General features: G+C 46.3%; 1 protein-coding gene across 6 annotated transcripts in view; it reads left to right on the top strand.

Moving 5' to 3' along the window:
* esyt2b (extended synaptotagmin-like protein 2b) overlaps positions 1 to 19705 on the top strand; it is a 293556-nt gene that overhangs the window by 200348 nt on the left and 73503 nt on the right. For all 6 annotated transcript variants that reach the window (XM_038798358.1, XM_038798362.1, XM_038798359.1 and 3 more), the window contains exon 7: positions 3678 to 3733. In XM_038798358.1, the coding sequence (XP_038654286.1) occupies positions 3678 to 3733 (56 nt within the window). The remainder of the gene's footprint in view (positions 1 to 3677; positions 3734 to 19705) is intronic.

Below are 19705 nucleotides of genomic sequence, written 5' to 3' on the forward strand. Positions count from 1 at the left end.
GGTTTGCCCGTGTCGCCAGTGCAATATGTAGATGCCAGGGTTTGGTTCATGTGAGATTGGGCCATGACAGAGGGCCCGCTTTGTGATGGTCTGTTGTGCCCTCCACTGGCACAGCAGCGGGACGACATGCAACCTTGTCTGAGGAGGAGGAGTCAGACAAGGAGGGGCTGGAGGACGAGCCCAGGGAGGAGATGCAGGAAGTGCCGGAGGGCAGGCGGCAGCAGGGTTCCGGCATGCTCTGACCAGGGACGCCATCATCCTCGCCCAATTCTCATAGGATGAGGTTTTGTCTGTTCCCCTCGCTCCAATCCCTCCTTTCCCCTCCCCAATCACTCCTTTTCCCCATCCCTTTTGTCCCCACCAACCCCTTTTCCCCCCCCTTCAATCCCCCCTTTTTATCCCCAACTCCTCCTTTCCCCAACCTCTCACAGGCTGAGTCATGCCATGGACATCACCACTTGAGACGCTGACTTGGTGTTGCAGGCTTTCCACTGTGGTTGCCACCCTCGCAGTATTAACCTTGGTGCCACATATTAGAATCATGGAATCACTCCAGTGCAGAAGGAGGCCCCTGAAAGAGCACCCTACCTAGGCCCACTTCCCTGTCCTAACCCTGCAACCCCACCCAACCTGGGTACTGAGGAGCAATTTAGCATAGCCAATCCACCTAACCTGCACATCATTTCCCGCGCCCGTAGCCTTTGGGATTCCTCCAATCGGCTATGTACTCGCTGGAATGTCACTGACATTCCTCATGAATCTCAGAGCAGTGTCCCATCATCTGCATCAACTCGGAGAGGGAGCGTGGAACGGCTTTGGGTGGCTCTATCATGCGAGATAATGGACAAGTGGTCAGCGAGAGGGAAGGATCATTTTGTCTGGCATCAACAACTCACCTGAGACAGGTCATCTCAGTGAAGGGGCAGTGGGTCCTCACCTCTTGTGGCGCAAGCCAGCCTCTCAGTCGGTGACATCTCTCCTGAGATAACCCCATGTTTCCACAGCCCCTTCCTCATACGGGGTGAGGACTGAAATCCCTCGTACTCTGCCCCCGCCGAATCTTGGGCCTTTCCTGCTTATTGTGGGCTATCTTCTCCTGCGGGGACAAAGAGAGGGCATTGTGAGCTGCATGCTTGATGGGTTGGGAGGGGGTCTACAGCAGGTGTCATATATGGGCACTGCACCTGGACATGAAAGGGTTGTGCTGGTGGACGCCAACAGTTCCTAAGGAGCAAGCACAAAGATCGGATGTGGGGAGGGTGTGAGGTGTCAACTGTTGATTGGGGGGGGAGGGGGGTGATTTGTTGGGAATTTGAGGGTGGCAGGTGGAACTGATTCCAGGAGAGAGGTGGTAACTTATTTTTGAAGCTCACTGGAGGTCGTTGGCCTTCTTTATTGGCCAGCATTCCTCCTGGTAATGCTGCGCACACTGACAGCCTCTGCCACGGCCTCTCAGGCAGTATTGGTGACCCTGCTGTTGTTCCTCTGACCCCGTCAGAAGAACAGGATGTCCTGTCTCGCATCACTGGCATCGAGAAGCCTAGCCAGGTTGGCATCCCCAAAGCGAGGAGCAGGTTGCGAGCTGCCGTGTTTGTGTATTGACTGGGAGTGTGTGGTGAGGGAGCGTTTAAAAACAGCTTCCTCTTGTTAGCGGCGAGTCACTGAGGCGCGAGTCTGGCGCATCAGACTGCGGGACAGCCAGTAATGGCAAGTAGCTCATGGGAGCTCATTTCTGTAAGTGCCGCTAAATGCAGGCCGCAATCTCGCCAACGTGGCTGTCAAGAAACAGCCTGCCGATCGCGCCCAAAATGGCACTTCCCAGTGTTTTACCCGAGAACAGAAAGCATTAGTAGCAGGTAGGAAATGTTGATTTTTAAGCATCGCTACTGTCAAAAGTTAAAACTAATTCACAGGGAGCTATAATTGGATTAAGCACAGTGGAATCATTTTAAAATGTGATACTGGAGCAATGCCGTGTTTAAATGGAGAACACCGGAAATCCTAGCAGTTATTATCTCATTTGCTAATTTGAGCTGCTCCACAATTTCATGAAGAATGCGAGGGGACATTGGCTTTTGTGATGACTACGAAAAGCAAACTGGAGGGAAGAATGAGAAGTAACCCGTAAATAAATAAATGCAAGTATCTAAATTTAGGAGTCAATAAACCAGTGAATTAAAATTGAGCAACACTTGATTAAAGCAAGACTGTCCATTTTGTGGTGATTTGCCCTAAAATGTTTTCACAACTAGAACATAGAACATAGAACAGTACAGCACAGAACAGGCCCTTCGGCCCTCAATGTTGTGCCGAGCCATGATCACCCCACTTAAACCCACGTAACCCACATACCCGTAACCCAACAATCCCCCCATTAACCTTACACTACGGGCAATTTAGCATGGCCAATCCACCTAACCCGCACATCTTTGGACTGTGGGAGGAAACCGGAGCACCCGGAGGAAACCCACGCACACACGGGGAGGACGTGCAGACTCCACACAGACAGTGACCCAGCCGGGAATCGAACCTGGGACCCTGGAGCTGTGAAGCATTGATGCTAACCACCATGCTACCGTGAGGCCCTGACTGCTAAGTGATGTATAACATTAGTTACCTACTATATCCGAAATTAAATCAGCAAGGAAGTAAAGACCTGGATTATAGAAATCATAGCATTTACAGTGCAGAAGGAGGCCATTCGGCCCATCAAGTCTGTACTGGCCCTTGGAAACGGCCTCCAACCAATCCCCATGACTCAGTAACCCAACCCAACGTTTTTGGACACTGGCAAATTAGCATGGCTAATCCACCTAACCTGCACATCTTTGGACAGTGGGAATAAATCGGGGCACCCGGAGGAAATCCACGCACAGTGGGAGAACGTGCAGACTCCGCACAGACAGTGACCCAAGCCGAGGATCGAACCTGGGACCCTGGTGCTGTGAAGCCACAGTGCTAACACGCTTAGTTCATGTGGTATTATTTTACTGTAGAGTCACACCTAAGCACTCTGGTCTTCATAGCTTATTAATAAAAATCCCTCAAGTAAAACTTGTAACAGTTAATGTTTATTGAAAATTTTCAATCTCTGTTAAACATATTTGAAATGGAGTTTGAAAATTTAACCCTCGGTCTTATTGGAAATGTTACTCTAATGGCCTTTCAGTTTTGTTTAAATTGCAACTTTTGTTTTCGAAAAATAAACTCTTTCACTTGATAAATGTGCAGCGATGACATCATACTTAGTCAGCTTGTGTAAACATTCACCTGAAGAAGGAGCCGTGCTCCGAAAGCTCGTGTTTGAAACAAACCTGTTGGACTTTAACCTGGTGTTGTAAGACTTCTTACTGTGTAAACATGCATTGTGATCATTAAAACATTTACAATGACGAAGCCAGGCCGGTATGATTATGCAGCATAAAAGCTACAGTTTGTAACCCATCTTTAGGTTCAGATGATTATAAATAGCTCAGTTTGACACATGTGGAACACTTCAGTAAATCTCTCAACTTTTCAAATAAACGGTTTAAATGCTGCATTAAAATAACAAAGGAAGGATGTCCTTGCTTGCAGTCAATTACTAGCCTTCAGTGTTGCTACTTAAATGAACTTTGCAACCCGTTGTCACTTGAAAGCTACCTGCTGAGAATAACTCTTCCTATTTTAATCAACAGTTACTTGAAATTAACTGGACAGGACTGACGAATCTTCTGGACATCCCTGGACTGAAGTAAGTGCAGAATTGTTTGAGATGTTTCTGAAGGATTCAACAACCTCCTGTTTGGCCATTTTACAAATTTGAGACTGGAAAATGGTGCAGTTTGTTTTAATTTTAAATTAGAGGTTCTTGTTTTAGAATCTATTTTATGATGGTGCAAGTGCTGGAAAGTTTGGTATAATAAATGAACAGCAAGGGACCTGAAACTTTGAGGATTCCCAAAATAATTCTGGCTATTTGTGAATGAAAGCATGCATCTAAGCTGAAACAATTTCCTATTGATGTTTACTTAAGATGTGATACTCTTCCAACTAGCTTCCTAAACTAATGTCAGAAAATGCTGGAAAAATCAACAAGTTTGGCAATGTCTGTGGTTCTTCAGCCCATCAGGCCTGACTCGTTCTTCATGAATCCACTCATGTAATCCCATTCACTTCTCTTGCTCCCAATATTCTATTATGAAAAAAGAATGGGCGCGATTCAACCAAACGATTCTGGGTGTGTTTGGCGGGGTGTTTCTCGACAGTTTTTTGGATGAGATCCACACCGCTATTCAACCAGGTGGCATTGCCAAGGTGCCTGCTGGGTGCCAGAGAGTGGCAGGGGGCCACCCTGCCCAGTCTCCGACCACCCAGAGGTCTCCAATGGTCTGGTAACACTCACAGGTGCTGTTACGCCTGGTCCATGTTTGTGTGGACCATACTAAACGACGTCTGGTCCTTGCCTTGATGGGAAGGCCGTTATTTCCAAGCCCCGAGGAGAATCCAGGCAGACATATTTAAGTCAGCTGAGTATCTCATTTTAAATATGCTGATCTGGATCTTGCCCAGCGAGGGTGAGATCCAGATCACAACGTCTCGCAGGTTCGATGAATCTTGCAAGACGTTGTGAGCATCGCGAATCCAACGAGATTCAACGGCCTTGTCACATCACCAAGTTGGGCGCGACAAGGCCGTAGAATCGCGTCCAATGATTTCCCTTGCATAATCAATGCACTTTAAGAGCAGCGTCCTCTATTTTAGTAAGTTGATGGTTGCTATGATGATTCCACATCAGAATAAACATCCACTTCAACCATAGCAGATAAGAAACTTTGTTTATTTTCACAGTACTCAGACTGAGTTTGAAAGGGTGCTTTGGGTTTGGGCATAAGTTTAGTTACAGGAATCATTACTTACTGCATGCACGATATTTACAGGACCGAAATGGATCATATGACAGAAAAAAGTATCTGCAGATCCTTATGCTTCACATGAGCCTCCTCCTACTCTATCAACATCCTTCTCTTTCAATTCCTTTCTCCCACGTGCACTCCCTCATGCACTTCTCTAGCTTTCTATTAAGTATATCAATGCTATTCGGCTCATATTTTCTGACCACTGAGTAAATATAAGAACAAAGAACAAAGAAAAGTACAGCACAGGAACAGGCCCTTCGGCCCTCCAAGCATGTACCGACCATGCTGCCCGTCTAAACTAAAATCTTCTACACTCCCCGAGTCTGTATCCCTCTATTCCCATCCTATTCATGTATTTGTCAAGATCCCCCTTAAATGTAACTATCGTCCCTACTTCCACCACCTCCTCCGGCAGCAAGTTCCAGGCACCCGCTACCCTCTATGTATAAAAACAAAACTTGCCTTGTACATCTCCTCTAAACCTTGCCCCTCGCACCTTAAACCTATGCCCCCTAGTAATTGATCCCTCTACCCTGGGGAAAAGCCTCTGACTATCCGCTCTGTCTATGCCCCTCATAATTTTGTAGACCTCTATCAGGTTGCCCCTCAACCTCCATCGTTCCAGTGAGAACAAACCGAGTTTATTCAACCGCTGCTCATAGCTAATGCCGTCCATACTAGGCAACATCCTGGTCAATCTCTTCTGCACCCTCTCTAAAGCCTCCACATCCTTCTGGTAGTGTCGTGACCATAATTGAACACTATACTCCAAGTGTGGCCTAACTAAGGTTCTATACAGCTGCAACATGACTTGCCAATTCATATACTCAATGCCCTGCCAATGAAGGCAAGCATGCCGTATGCCTTCTTGACTACCTTCTCCATCTGTGTTGCCCCTTTCAGTGACCTGTGGACCTGTACACCTAGATCTCTCTGACTTTCAATACTTTTGAGGGTTCTACCATTCACTGTATATTCCATACCTGCATTGGACCTTCCAAAATGCATTACCTCACATTTGTCCGGATTAAATTCCATCTGCCATCTCTCCGCCCAAGTCTCCAAACGATCCAAATCCTGCTGTATCCTCTGACAGTCCTCATCGCTATCCACAATTCCACCTACCTTTTGTGTCATCTGCAAACTTACTAATCAGACCAGTTACATTTTCCTCCAAATCATTTATATATACTACGAACAGCAATGGTCCCAGCACTGATCCCTGTGGAACACCACTAGTCACAGCCCTCCAATTACAAAAGCACCCTTCCATTGCTACTCTCTGCCTTCTATGACCTAGCCAGTTTTGTATCCACATTGCTAGCTCACCCTTGATCCTGTGTGACTTCACCTTTTGTACTAGTCTGCCACAAGGGACCTTGTCAAAGGCCTTACTGAAGTCCATATAGACACCATCCACTGCCCTACCTGCATCAATCATCTTTGCGCCCTCTTCTTCGAAAAACTCTATCAAGTTAGTGAGACACAACCTCCCCTTCATAAAACCATGCTGCCTCTCACTAATACGTCCATTTGCTTCCAAATGGGAGTAGATCCTGTCTCGAAGAATTCTCTTCAGTAATTTCCCTACCACTGACGTAAGGCTCACCGGCCTGTAGTTCCCTGGATTATCCTTGCTAGCCTTCTTAAACAAAGGAACAGCATTGGCTATTCTCCAATTCTCTGGGACATCACCTGAAGACAGTGAGGATCGAAAGATTTCTTTCAAGGCCTCAGCAATTTCCTCTCTAGCCTCCTTCAGTATTCTGGGGTAGATCCCATCCGGCCCAGGGACTTATCCACCTTAATATTTTTCAAGACGCCCAACACCTCGCCTTTTTGGATCTCAATGTGACCCAGGCTATCTACACACCCTTCTCCAGACTCGTATATGTTTCTTAATTCCTTGTGTCAGTGACCATCTTTGTAATTAAGACCCAAACTTTCGGTTCCCAGTAAGTGGAAATATCTCTATTCCAACATCACCACTTGGTCAAATTCTTGGAACTCACGAAACAGCGCTATGGAGTACCTCTACCACATGGGCTACAATGTTACAAGAAAAGGACTACAATGTTACAATAAAGTGACTCACCACCACTTAGTTAAGGACCAAAAGATACTCCCACAGTGCTGCTCTATATCTGTAAACAAGCAGTTCTGCGATGAGCTGCAGTTTTAAGATCATTCCACTTATGGTAAAAGTCCTTTGGGATATTAGTTTAAAATAGAACTGTTTGTTCCGAGGGCTAGGTGTTAACAGATTAGTGTTTGTACCCAATGCAGGTGAATTAAAGCATCTATTTAATTTCTTAGCAGAATGGACATTACTTTTGCATTAAGAAACACATTTGGTTAATTTCAGGTAAGAGTTGCCCCGAAGTGCCCAATGTAATTATCAGGTAGCATGGGATTGTTACACTTTCTGCTTTAGGATGCTGTGCAAGCAGGAATGTGTTCAGCTTTACCATAATAAAATGTGTTTATTCACATTCTATTATAGACCTATCTAGTATAGTGAACCAGATGCAAAATAAATTAGTATATCCTGCAGCTTGTCCATTTGGTTTTTGTTTTTCTACAATCAGTAGGACAATTTCAAAAGGAAAATATCGTGAACATTATCAAAATAATAGCCAAATCAGTAATAATATTTTAAAATTCATCCCAAGTAGTAAAATAAGACAGTAAAGCTCATAGGTTACCTCATGGCCTGAATTTTGCGGATGGCGTGGGCTTTATCTGGAGAGTCAGCAAGCAAGGCATCCCTGCTGACTCCCAACAGACTTGCTGCCATTTTGCGCTCAAGTGAGCATTGATTGCAAGCAGGCAGGGCTTCATTCTGTACTTCGAAGGAAGTCCCATCTTGGAGAGCTGCGCAGATTGGCCAACAGCTCTCCAGCCCATCCAGGCACAGCACTGCAGTGGCCGGAAGACATGGTACTGGGACAAAGTGGCACTGGGACAAAGTGCAGTGGGCCAATGTGAAAGTAAATGGCAGGAGCCCTTAGGAGGGGAAGGTCGGGGATGCATGGAGGAATCGCAAAGGTGGACAATTGTGTTAGCTGGGGATAGGGGGAGGGGAGGGAGGGAGAGAGGTCCGGAGCTGTCTGGCCTGTGGGGGAAGGGTATCCCAGTCAGATGGGCGCTTCCAATGATGGAGTGTCCCCATGCGTCACCTTCCTTCCTGAAATCGAGGATCTTGGCTTTTTTTTAATTTCCTACCCCAAGTTTTCTGGCACCCTCCATCTCACAGTAAAATCGCGCTTGGGGTGCTGTGGGTGGTTTCCTGGAGAGAATCTTGCCCATGAGTCTAAAATGAAGGCCCATACCCCTCTGCATGCTGTAAAATTATTTCATGACAGAAATTATTTTCTCTAGGCTCATTCTTGCAAATAATGAAATGATTTGGTTTTCAATAAGCTTGTTGACTCTTGATGCACCACAGTAAAAAAAAAACACTTTAATAGAGAACCTCCATCCTGAAACATCAAATCATTAAATATTTCTGACTGTATCTCCATTTAAAATTGTTTTTGCTTGTTTACCTTGGGTGAGACGTTGACAACCAGGGAGTGCCTTGGTTACTCACATTGTTTTCCTTTTCTTAACCCTTGCATGCTCGACAAATTGATTTGTATTTTTTATGTCTTTCCCTCATTCATTTGTAATTTCTTCACATACAGTCAAAGATGCGGTATGTCTGCTATAGACCTATTGGGCTGGATTTTCCAATCCTCTTTGAAACCGGAAATAGCGTGCAAAATGATGAACATTTTTCTTTTGCAAATAATTTCCCCATGCCTTTCAAAAAACATGCCATTTCTTTAATATATGAAAGTAACAGAGTTTAAATTATAGTATGGATTCTAAAACGGGAGCAGCTAGTTAAACATCGAAATAACACTAATAGAATAGAATTAGAGACAGCGGCAGTTAAATATGAATATACACAGGTAACAGCTACAACTAATGATCTCACAGCACTTAGTAATGGACATGAAAATGAAATGAAAATCGCTTATTGTCACGAGTAGGCTTCAATGAAGTTACTGTGAAAAGCCCCTAGTCGCCACATTCCGGCGCCTGTCCGGGGAGGCTGGTACGGGAATCGAACCATGCTGCTGGCCTGCTTGGTCTGCTTTAAAAGCCAGCGATTTAGCCCAATGAGCTAAACCAGCTAAATAGGAAATGCACAATAATAACACTCTATAACACTCACTAGGCGCAATTAATATCAGGGGTACTCGAGACCAAAATTAGAAGTGTGTGTGAATACCTTGTAGGGTGGGAGATTACAAAGATAAGGAGGTTTGAGTCCTTGACGAGACTTTAAAGCAAGGATGAGAATTTTTAAATCATGGGGTGGGATTCACTGTCAGCCGACACCGAAATCGGGAAACGTGATCGGGCGGAATCGGGCGGCGATTTCACGCCAAATGGCAATTCTCCGCTGCCTCGGCAGCTGCATCATTGCGTTCCAGAACATATGTAGAGTAAAAATAATTTGCATATTGTTCGCGGGCCTGACCCAAAATTCTCCAGCGCCTCCGCGATTCTCTGCCTCCGATGGCCTGTGTGGCTGAGGTGATCCCTGCCCCCCCCCCAACGTCACTCGGGCGGTGCCCAGGCACAGACTGCCATTCCCGCAGCCTGACAGACGGCCACCTTACTGCACACCCCACTGACCACCCACATTGGTCCCTGGTTCTCCAGAGTGACCATCAGCGACGCATCATGCATGTCTGCGCCCAGGTGCCTGGACCGCTCTGGAGGGGTCCTTCAGTATGACGCTGAGAGGGTTGCCCACATTGTTGTGGCCTGGTGCATCCTCCAAAACATCATGCAGCAGAGAGGCAACCCCCTGGAGGAGGAGGATGAACGCTCGGCCTTGTCTGATGAAGACACCCCCCCCGCCCCCGGCTGAAACTCCCTCTGTGTTGCATACCTACGGGTTGTGGATCCTGGGTTGGCACAGCAGGTCTGGTCCATGGGATGGGGGATGATGGCAACCCACTGTGCGATGGGCTCTGGTGCTCCGCATCGTCTGACATCATCTGACTCTAAACTTCCCACCTCCATCACACTGTCCCATCGGGTCCCTGGGGTGACAGTGAGGGGGATGGTCGGGGAGGGTGGGGAGCTCAGCCCTCCCACAATGTCGGACCATCACTCCTCCCTGGCCTGCCCAGACCGGCCCACTCCTCACTCGTCTGACAGAGCACTGAGGCCGGCCCACTCCTCACTCGTCTGACAGAGCACTGAGGCAGGTGGTTACAGGTGTTAACAGGTGTTTTAATGTGCACAAATATATACAGATACGTGCCCTCGCCCCTATAACTAAACTGTGCCTTACACCTGTGCCAGCATAACTGGTGTCCACCTTTCTGGCCTCACGGGCCCTAACACTAGATCAAGGTGGACCCCCAGATTGTGTACACCTCCCCTGTGGAAGTCATTGGCACGGCCCCCATCACCTATTCCTTCCTTGGCGTGGGGGGGGGGGGGGGGGGGGGGGGCGATGGGAGTGGACCATCGTTGTCAGGTTCTGTGCCACATCACGCTTTAACTGTGGCACCACTTTCTGGGTTTGTGTCACAGCAGCCATAGGTTGGGGTTATTTTCCTTGAAACAAAAAAGGCTGATGGGTGACTTAATTGAGGTGTATAGAATTGAGGGGAAGAGTAGGGTGAACAGGATAAAATTGTTTCCCTTGGCGGAGAATTCTAGAACAAGAGGACATAGATTCAAGATAAGTGGCAGAAGGTGTAGAGGGGACATGAGGAAGCACTATTTTACGCAGAGAGCAGTGGGAGTCTAGAATTCGCTGCCCGAATTGATGGTAGAGGCAGAGACCCTAAACTCTCCTGCACCTTAAGTGTTGTAAGCTACAGGGCTATGGACCGGGTGCAGGAAGGCAAAATTAGGAAGAGCACCTGGGTGTCCTCGGGCTGGCATGGATAGGATGGGCCGAATAGCCTCCTTCTGTGCTGTAACCTTTCTATGATTCAATAGCTCAGATGACTGCTTGGGTTGGCAGGTAGCACAGTGGTTAGCACTGTTGCTTCACAGTGTCAGCGTCCCAGGTTCGATTCCCGACTTGGGCCACTGTCTGTGTGGAGGCTGCACGTTCTCCCCGTGTCTGCATGGATTTCCTCTGGGTGCTCTGGTTTCCTCCTACAAGTCCCGAAAGACGTGCTTGATAGGTAATTTGGACATTTTGAATTTTCTCTCCGTGTACCTGACCAGGCGCTGGAATGTGGCGACTAGGAGCTTTTCACAGTAACTTTGTTGCAGTGTTAATGTAAGCCTACTTGTGACAAAAAGATTATTATTGTTAAGAGCTAGTGCAGATGGGAGGTTGTAGATTCCTGGATCATTGGGACTGTTTCTGTGGAAGGTGGGACCTGTACAAGTGGGAAAGCCTACATCTGAAACAGAGTGAGACAAACATCCTTGTTGGATGGTATGCTGGTGTTGTGCGGAGGAATTTAAACTAATTTGGCAGGGGGAGGAGGCACAAACTGTTAGCAGAATAGGGACACCAGATAATACAGTAAAGCAATCAAGTCAGAGGGAATACAGCTCTATTAGATTTGAAGGGAGTACGGCAAGACTGGAGGCCTCTACTTTAATGCTAGCGTTTTACAGGTAAAATGTATGTGTTGAGGACCTGCTCAACATCCCAGGATATAGAATCTTCAGACGAGACAGAGGAGGGGGTGAAAGAGGAGGAGGCATTGCATTATTCGTTAAAGAGTCAGATACTGCAGTAAGAAGAGATGATATCCTGGAGGGGGCCTGAAATGAAGCTTTGTGGATAGAGTTTAGGATTAAAAATGCACATCCATGTTGCTGGGTGTTTATTATAGACCCCAGGTGGTCAGTGGGAAATTGAGGAGCAAATATGTGTGCAATTCAGAGGTGTGTCAAAATTATAACAATAGGGTAATTATAAAAGGTGATTTCAACTTTCCCAACATGAATTGGGATAGTCATAGTATTAAGGACTTTGATGGAGTTGAGTTCTTAATGTATACAGGAGAACCTTTTAGGTCAATATGTGATGGGTCCAGCAAGGGACGGCACAGTCCTAGACCTAATTCTGGGGAATGAAGCCAGACCGATGGTTTGAGGTGTTGGTGGGAAAGAATTTTGGTGAAAGTGACCACAACATGGTCACAACATGGTACAATTTAAGCTGGTTATGGACAAAGAAATGGACAAGTTGCATAAAAAGATTTTGGATGAAGGGAGAGCAGATTTTATTAAAATAAGGCAAGATCTGTCCAAGGTAGACTGGGAAGAGTTACTTGTGGAGAAATCTACAGATGAGCAGTGGGGGTAAAAAGGAAATGGGGAGGGCACAGGCACAAGATGTTCCCTCGAGAGTGATAGGAAGGAGTAGAAAGCCCAGAAAACCATGGATGACCAGTGATATTCAGGAAACGATGTAAAGGAAAAGAGAGGCTTTTAGAAAGTACAAGGAAGAAAATCAACAGAGGCATTAAAGGAGTCCAGAAAGTGCAGGATGGAGCTTAAGAAACCAATTAGGAGAGCAATGAGGGGATAGGAAAAAGCTCTAGCTGGTACAAGTAGGGAAAATCCCAAGAAATTTGAATTATATCAATGGGAAGATGATGAGGAGGGACCAGGGGGGAAATCTGTGGGTGGAGCCAGAGAACATCGGTACGGTGTTGAACGAATACTCCACATTACTCTTCACTGAGAATGAGGATGTAGGTATGGAACTCTGGGAGAGAGACTGAAGTTCCTGAGTAAATTGTCATAGGGAGTGACAAGGTATTGGAGGTGTTGGCAGGCTTAAAAATGGACAAATTTCCAAGTCCGGATGAATTGTCCCAGGCTGCTGTGGCAGGTGAGGGAGGAGATTGCAGGGAATCTGACTCAAATTTTTAATTCCTCTCTGGCCACAGAGAAGTTGCCAGAGGACTGGAGAACAGCTAATGTGGTTCCACTATTTAAGAAAGATTGTAGCGATAAGCCAGGGGAGGACAGACCAGTGCGTCTCACGTCAATGGTAGGCAAACTATTGGAGAAGAAAAGGGAGACTCGATCTCCACTTGGAGAGGGCAAGGTTTGACCAAGGATAGTCAGCATGGTTTTGTCAGAGAGAGATCATGCCTATAGGGGCTGTTTATTGGGCTAAATCGCTGGCTTTGAAAGCAGACCAAGGCAAGCCAGCAGCACGGTTCGATTCCCGTACCAGCCTCCCCGAACAGGCGCCGGAATGTGGCAACTAGGGGCTTTTCACAGTAACTTCATTTGGAGCCTACTCGTGACGATAAGCGATTTTCATTTCATTTTTCAAATCTGATTGAATTTTGTGAGGAGGTGACCGGGTGTGTAGATGAGGGTATTTCTTTTTCTTTCATGGGATGTGATGTCATAGGCAAGGTCAGCATTTGCTGCCTGTCTCTAATTGCCCTCAAACTGAGTGGCATTTTATGACACATTGCTGTGGATCTGGAGTCACATGAAGGCCAGACCAGGTAAGGACGGCAAATTTTCATCCCTAAAGAGCATTAGCAAACCAGATGGATTTATATGACAATTGCCAATGGTTTCATGGTCTTCATTAGACTTTTAATTCCACCATCTGCTGTGGCGGGATTCAAACCCGTCTGCCCACAGCATTATCCTGGGTGTCTGGATTCTTGGGCAGACCCTGAACATTGGGGATGTCTTGCTTTCACTCCGGGGAGGTGGATTTTGCAGTGGCTGAATAGTCCGATCCTGGATCCGCATACTGTGCCACAGGTTTGGCAGGTGGTGATTGATGAGATGGGTGGGGCGGACGTTCTGGATTCTGCGCACTCCTTCTGTTGTTTACGCTTGACCTCCGTGTGCTCGTGCTCCACCCTGCAATGCTCAAGGTGATCAGTGCCTTCGCAGATGCTTTTTCTCCAGGTTGTGTGTTCTAAGGCAAGTGATTTCACGTGTTGGTGGGATGTTGCATTTATTTAGGGAGGTTTTCAGAGTGTCCTTGTTGTGAGAGGAGGCTTTTGAGATATGGGAAATGATCCACGTTGTCAAAGGGCTCACCATGGATGTTGATGGTTGTGGGGCAGAGTGGGCTGGCTGAGAACTTTTGTTTTCCAGATATTTAGGCTGAGGCCCATTCTCTCATGCCTCGGTGAATGTGTTCATAGTGGTTTATAGCTCGGCCTCTGTGCGCGCACACAGGCATCATCTGTGTACTGAGGCTTGATGACAGAAGTTGGGGTGGTCTTGGTTCTGACTTGGAGCCGTCGGAGGTTGAAAGGTTTCCCGCTTGTCCGGTAGGTTAGCTGCACTCCAGCGAGGAGCTTCAGGTGATGGGGTTGAGTATTGTTGCGAGGTAGATGGAGCAGAGCGTTGGTGTGATGACGCAGCCCTAGTTGACCTCAGTTTGCACCCGTAGTGGGTCTGTGGGGGTTCCATTGGTGAGGATCACATCTTGCATGTCATCGTGGAGCAGATGGTGAATGGTGATGAATTTCTGCAGCCGAATTTGAGGGGGATGTTCCATAATCCCTCATGGTTGACTGAGTCGAAAGCCTTTGTGAGATTGAAGAAGGCCATGTGCAGAGATTGATGCTACTCCCTGCACTTTTTCTGGCTTTCCCGTGAGCTGAAGATCAAGTCCATTATGCCTCTTGATGGGCGGAAGCCACACTGAGTTGGAGAAGAGCTCTTCAGCCACTGGGAGGAGATAATTGAGGATTTATGCGATGACCGTTCCCTTGGTGGAGAGTTGGGAAATTTCTGTAATTTCCGCAGTCGGATCTGTCTGCTTTCTTGAAGGTGGTTACAATTAAGGTATCTCTGAGATGATCTGGCATGCTGTCTTTCTTCCAGACAAGGTTGGTGAGGTTGTGGACTCTTGTCAAGACTGCATCTCCACCACATTTTAGTACTTCTGCAGGGATTCCATTTGCGCCAGAGGCCTTGTTGTTCTTCAGCTGTCGGAAGGCTTTTTCAATCTCCTGGCAAACTGGGGTTACACTGAGATGGTGCCAGATAGCATGTTGCGGAATGTCAAGTGTGTGGCGTGTTTGTCCATCGAAGGCCAATAGGGTTAATCAATTGAGGCATCGATTACAAAAGCAGGAATGTTTTGTTGGACTTGTATAAAACTTTGATGAGGCCACAGCTGGAGTACTGTGTGCAATTCTGGTCACCACGTTATAGGAAAGATGTCATTGCACTGGAGGGGGTGCAGAGGAGATTCACCAGAATGTTGCCAGGGATGGAACATTTAAGCTATGAAGAAAGGTTGGATAGACTTGGGTTGTTTTCATTGAGCAGAGAAGACTGAAGGGCGACCTAATTGGGGTGTACAAGGTGATGAGGGGAATGGGCAGGGTAGATACCGAGCAGCTATTTCCCTTAGTTGAAGGGTCAGTCATGAAGGGATACAAGTTCAAGGTGAGGGGAAAGAGATTTAAGGGGGGATGTGAGGAAAAACATTTTTACCCATTGGGTGGTGACAGTCTGGAAAGCATTGCCTGGGGACAGTCTGGAATTCACTGCCTGGGAGGATGGTGGAGGCGGTTGGCCCGCATCCTTTTAAAAAGTACCTGGATGAGCACTTGGCACGTCAACATTCATGGCTATGCGCCAAGTGCTGTTAAATGGGATTAAGTTGGCCGAAGGGCTTCGTATGCACTGTATTTTCTGTAATTCTGTAATAGATGTAGGATGTCAGCTAGAAATGTGTTGTAATGATCAAGTCCAGATGTAACAATGGTATGGGTGAGGGTTTCAGCAACTGGTGAACTGTGGCTAGTGAACCATAAAATTCCTACAGTGCCGAAGGAGGCCTTTCGGCTCATCGAGTCTGCAACCACCCTCTGAAAGAGTTCCCTACCTGGATCCTCTCTCCTGCCCTATCACTGTAACCCCACCTGACCTGCACTCCTTTGGACTGTGGGAGGAAACCGCAGCACCCGGAGGAAACCCACGCAGACACAGGAAGAATGTACAAACTACAGACAGTCATACGAGACCGGAATTGAACCTGGGTCCCTGGCGCTGTGAGTCAGCAGTGCCAACCACTGCCACCGTGCCAAGTTGGATCAGAAATGTTGGGTGGAAATAGTGGTCTGGGTGATTGTGTGGATTAAAAATAAATGAATTAATTTGTGGGATGTGGGCGTCGCTGGCTAGGTCGTTCCTAATTGCCCTGATTCCTAATTGAGCTGCCCTCAATCCGCCAGGTGTAGGTACATCCACAGTGCTATTAGAGAGGGAGTTATAGGATTTTGAATTGGCAGCAGCAAAGGAACGGCAATATATTTCTAAGTCAGGATGGTGAGTGACTTGGAGGGGAACTCCAGGTGGTGGTGTTCCCATGTGTCTGCTGCTCTCGTCCATCTACATGGTAAAGATCATGGGTTTGGAAGCTGGTGCCCAAGGAACCTTGGGTTAACTCTTGCAGTATATCATGTAGATGTCACACACGGCTGCCACTTTTTATTGGTGGTGGAGGGTGCAGTGGAATGGGTGCCAATCAAGGGGGCTGCTTTGTCCTGATGTTGTTGTGTTTCTTGCGTGTTGTTGGAGCTGCACTCATCCCGGCAAGTGGAGTATTCCATCACACTTTTAACTTGTTGATGGTGGATAGGATGTGAGTTACTTGCCGTAGGATTCCTAGCCTCTGACCTGCTCTTGTAGTCACAGTATTTATATGGCTATGTGGCCAGATGCTTATTACGGTGTCAAAAACGGCACCATTGTGACACCAAATATAATCCTACACTCCCCAATACCTGTCTTGTATTCTTATGATGAATGTAAGAAATTGGTATATATATTGTACTTTATCTCTGTTGCAGTAAGGGGTTTAAAAGCCTAGGTTAAGGTATATATTTGTTGCAGTGATATTATTAAAGAACCCAAGTTAAGGTATCCAGATTGTGTCTGCTAAAGCTGTAATTAAGAAGCTGTAAAAGGAAAGGTCATGATTGTTTCTAACCACTTGGTTATAGATAAAGGGGTTAATGGGATATTGTTATGATTGCTGGAAATTCCCTGAAGAGTAGATAACTTATGAGGGTTGTACTTAGTCCTAGTTAAGCAGATCATGTGTCATCTTATGCTGTCAAATATCTACCTCCCCACATCTTCACCTGGCTTCCTTTTGAATTTATTTCCACAATCAGGCATTTTATTCCTCTGTGCTTTGAGTAAAAAAAAAATTGTTACATTAATTTGACTCTTCCAATATTCAGTCAAAAAATATTAAATATACAAGCTCTCAGTATTGGAAAGAACAAACTGATGCTTCAGCAAATGATTTTTCAGCATCTAACTAGCGGACTTAAAAGCAAACTCATTTTTAGCAGGAGAAAGAAATATAGAGGATAATTTGCAACCGTTTGCCTTTTTGTCTGAAACTTTGAGAGAGCAGAGGAAAATAGTGTGGAAGAAAATTGGATACAAGAGGGCAGCAGGCATCACCACTTGCAAGTTCCCTTCCAAGTCATGCACCATTCCAATGTGGAACTATATTGTTTGGGTGCACCAACACCATAAGGACTGCCTCATTCAAGAGGGCAGCTAACCACCACCTTCTAGAGGGATGGGCAATAAATGTTGGCCGCATCTTATGAATGAATTAAAACAGCAAGTTTTTTTTCGGTCTACTTTCTTCAGTCTGTTTTCTTATCATTAACAAGTCAGTCAGCATTTGTTTTCCCCTCCTGTTCTTTTCCCGCTCTGAGAGGGCGGCACGGTGGCACAGTGGTTAGCATTGCTGCTTCACAGAGCCATGGACCCGGGTTCAATCCCGGCCTCAAGTGACGGTGGAGTTTGCACTTTCTCCTTGTGTCTGTGTGGGTTTCCTCCGGGTGCTCCGGTGGATTGGCCTTGGTAAATTGCCCCTTAGTGTCTAAAAGGTTAGGTGGGGTTATTGCCCCCTAGTGTCTAAAAGGTTAGGTGGGATTACTGGGTTCCGGAGATAGGGTCCTGCATGGGCCTAGGCAGTGTACTCTTTCCAAAGGTCGGTGCAGACTCGATATACCAAATGGCCTCCTTTTGCATATAGAGATTCTATGAGACAGCCATTTTCAGCTAATGAAGCCCAAAGCTATGGAATTCCCTCCCTGCATGTTTCTGCCTCTCTACCTCTCCCAACTCCTTTATAATGATCCTTTTAAAACCCTACTCCCCTGACCATGCTTTTATTCATCTGTCCAAGATACCCTTGTGTGGCTCAGTATCAAATTTAGTTTTACTATTTTAAAGATGCTGTATAAATGTTAAGTTGTTGCCATCTTTTCAGTAATGCAGCATTCCATTCCAATTATATCATCAATTAGGAATGTTGCCTGCAACCGCCTATTCCCATATATGGCATCCCCAGTCCTGTGGCCCTCCAAAAATTAAAAGGTAGAGAGGATTGGCGTACAGTTTGTGGTGCAGGCACCAGCAGTGTTTTGAAGGACCGATGGTTAGGCTACTTATCACCTGGTATGAGTTGGAAGTGTGCGGGCGAGCCCCCTCCATTAATTTATTTAATTCAAACTGAGGTAGCAAAGCTATAATACCCACTGGAAAATTGCATCAGGTGGTTCTGAATCCTCTGTGGAACAATCAGGCTCCCTATTTCTACACAATTTTCCTCTGCTTGCTATCAATTTTTCTGGGAAAATTTTATGGCAAAAAATCAAAAATTACTCCCTCTATTTCGTTCTGCTGCTAAAAGTGAATCAGTTTTTAAGTCCGCTATCTAGATGCTGAAAAATCTATTGGCACATCAGTTTGTTCTTTCCAAAACCCAGAGCTTGTATATTTAATATTTTTAGATTGATTCTAGAGCACAGAATATTCTGAGAATAGTCAAGTTAACGCAACAAATTTTGTACAAAAGGCAATGGGAATAGAGTGCCTGATTATGGCAGTAATTTGAAAAGGCAGCCAGGTGAACTCGTAGTGAGGAAGATATTTGAGTGTGAGGGGGAAGCGCTGTGTGCTCTTGTTCTGAAATTACCTGCGTGATCCAGTGTATTACAATAATCCTATAAAATTGCCTTTCCTCCGCACCCACTCATCTAAATGAAATAGGCTGCCTATAAAATAGAAAGCCTTGCAAGGGAGGATGTTGTTCCTCTATTGTAAAGCTTATTTAAACCAAAATTAAAGAGGCAAGCTGTTCTTGGGTAATCCAGAAATCCTACTCCTATACAGCTTTTTGACTTATCAACTCCAACTAATCCTCTCAGAAATTATGTTCTTATGTTCTTATAAACATGAATTCTCCAGTTTTTCCAATATGTACGAAGAGAAAGTCTTCTTGGACAGTCTCTCGGGGTCGAGGATGACTTGCTTTCACTCTGGGAGGTGGGTTCTGCGGTGGTCCAACCCTGGATCCGCAGACTTTACCACAGGTTTGGTAGGTGGTGGTTGATGAAGTGGGTAGGACGCTCTGGTTTCTGCGAGCTTTTTCTGCTGCATGCTTGGCCTCTGTGAACTCCACCCTGTGATGCTCAAGGTGATTGCCGCCTTCATGTATGCTTCTTCTCCAGTTTGTGTGTTCTAAGGCAAGCGATTCCCACGTGTCGATGGGGATGTTCCATTTATTTGGGAGGCTTTCAGATTGCCCTCGTAGTGTTGCCTCTGCCGTCCTAGTGATTGCTTGTCATTGCTGAGCTCGGAGTAGAGCACTCGTTTTGGGAGTCTTGTGTTGGGCATGCAGACAATGTGACCGCCCATCGCAGCTGGTCGAGCATGACCAGTTCTCAATACTGGGGATATAGGCCTGGGAGAGGACACTCACGTTGGTGCGCCTATCTTGCCAGTAG

Source organism: Scyliorhinus canicula, chromosome 5 (assembly GCF_902713615.1).
Source record: "Scyliorhinus canicula chromosome 5, sScyCan1.1, whole genome shotgun sequence".
Classification (NCBI taxonomy): Eukaryota; Metazoa; Chordata; class Chondrichthyes; order Carcharhiniformes; family Scyliorhinidae; genus Scyliorhinus; species Scyliorhinus canicula.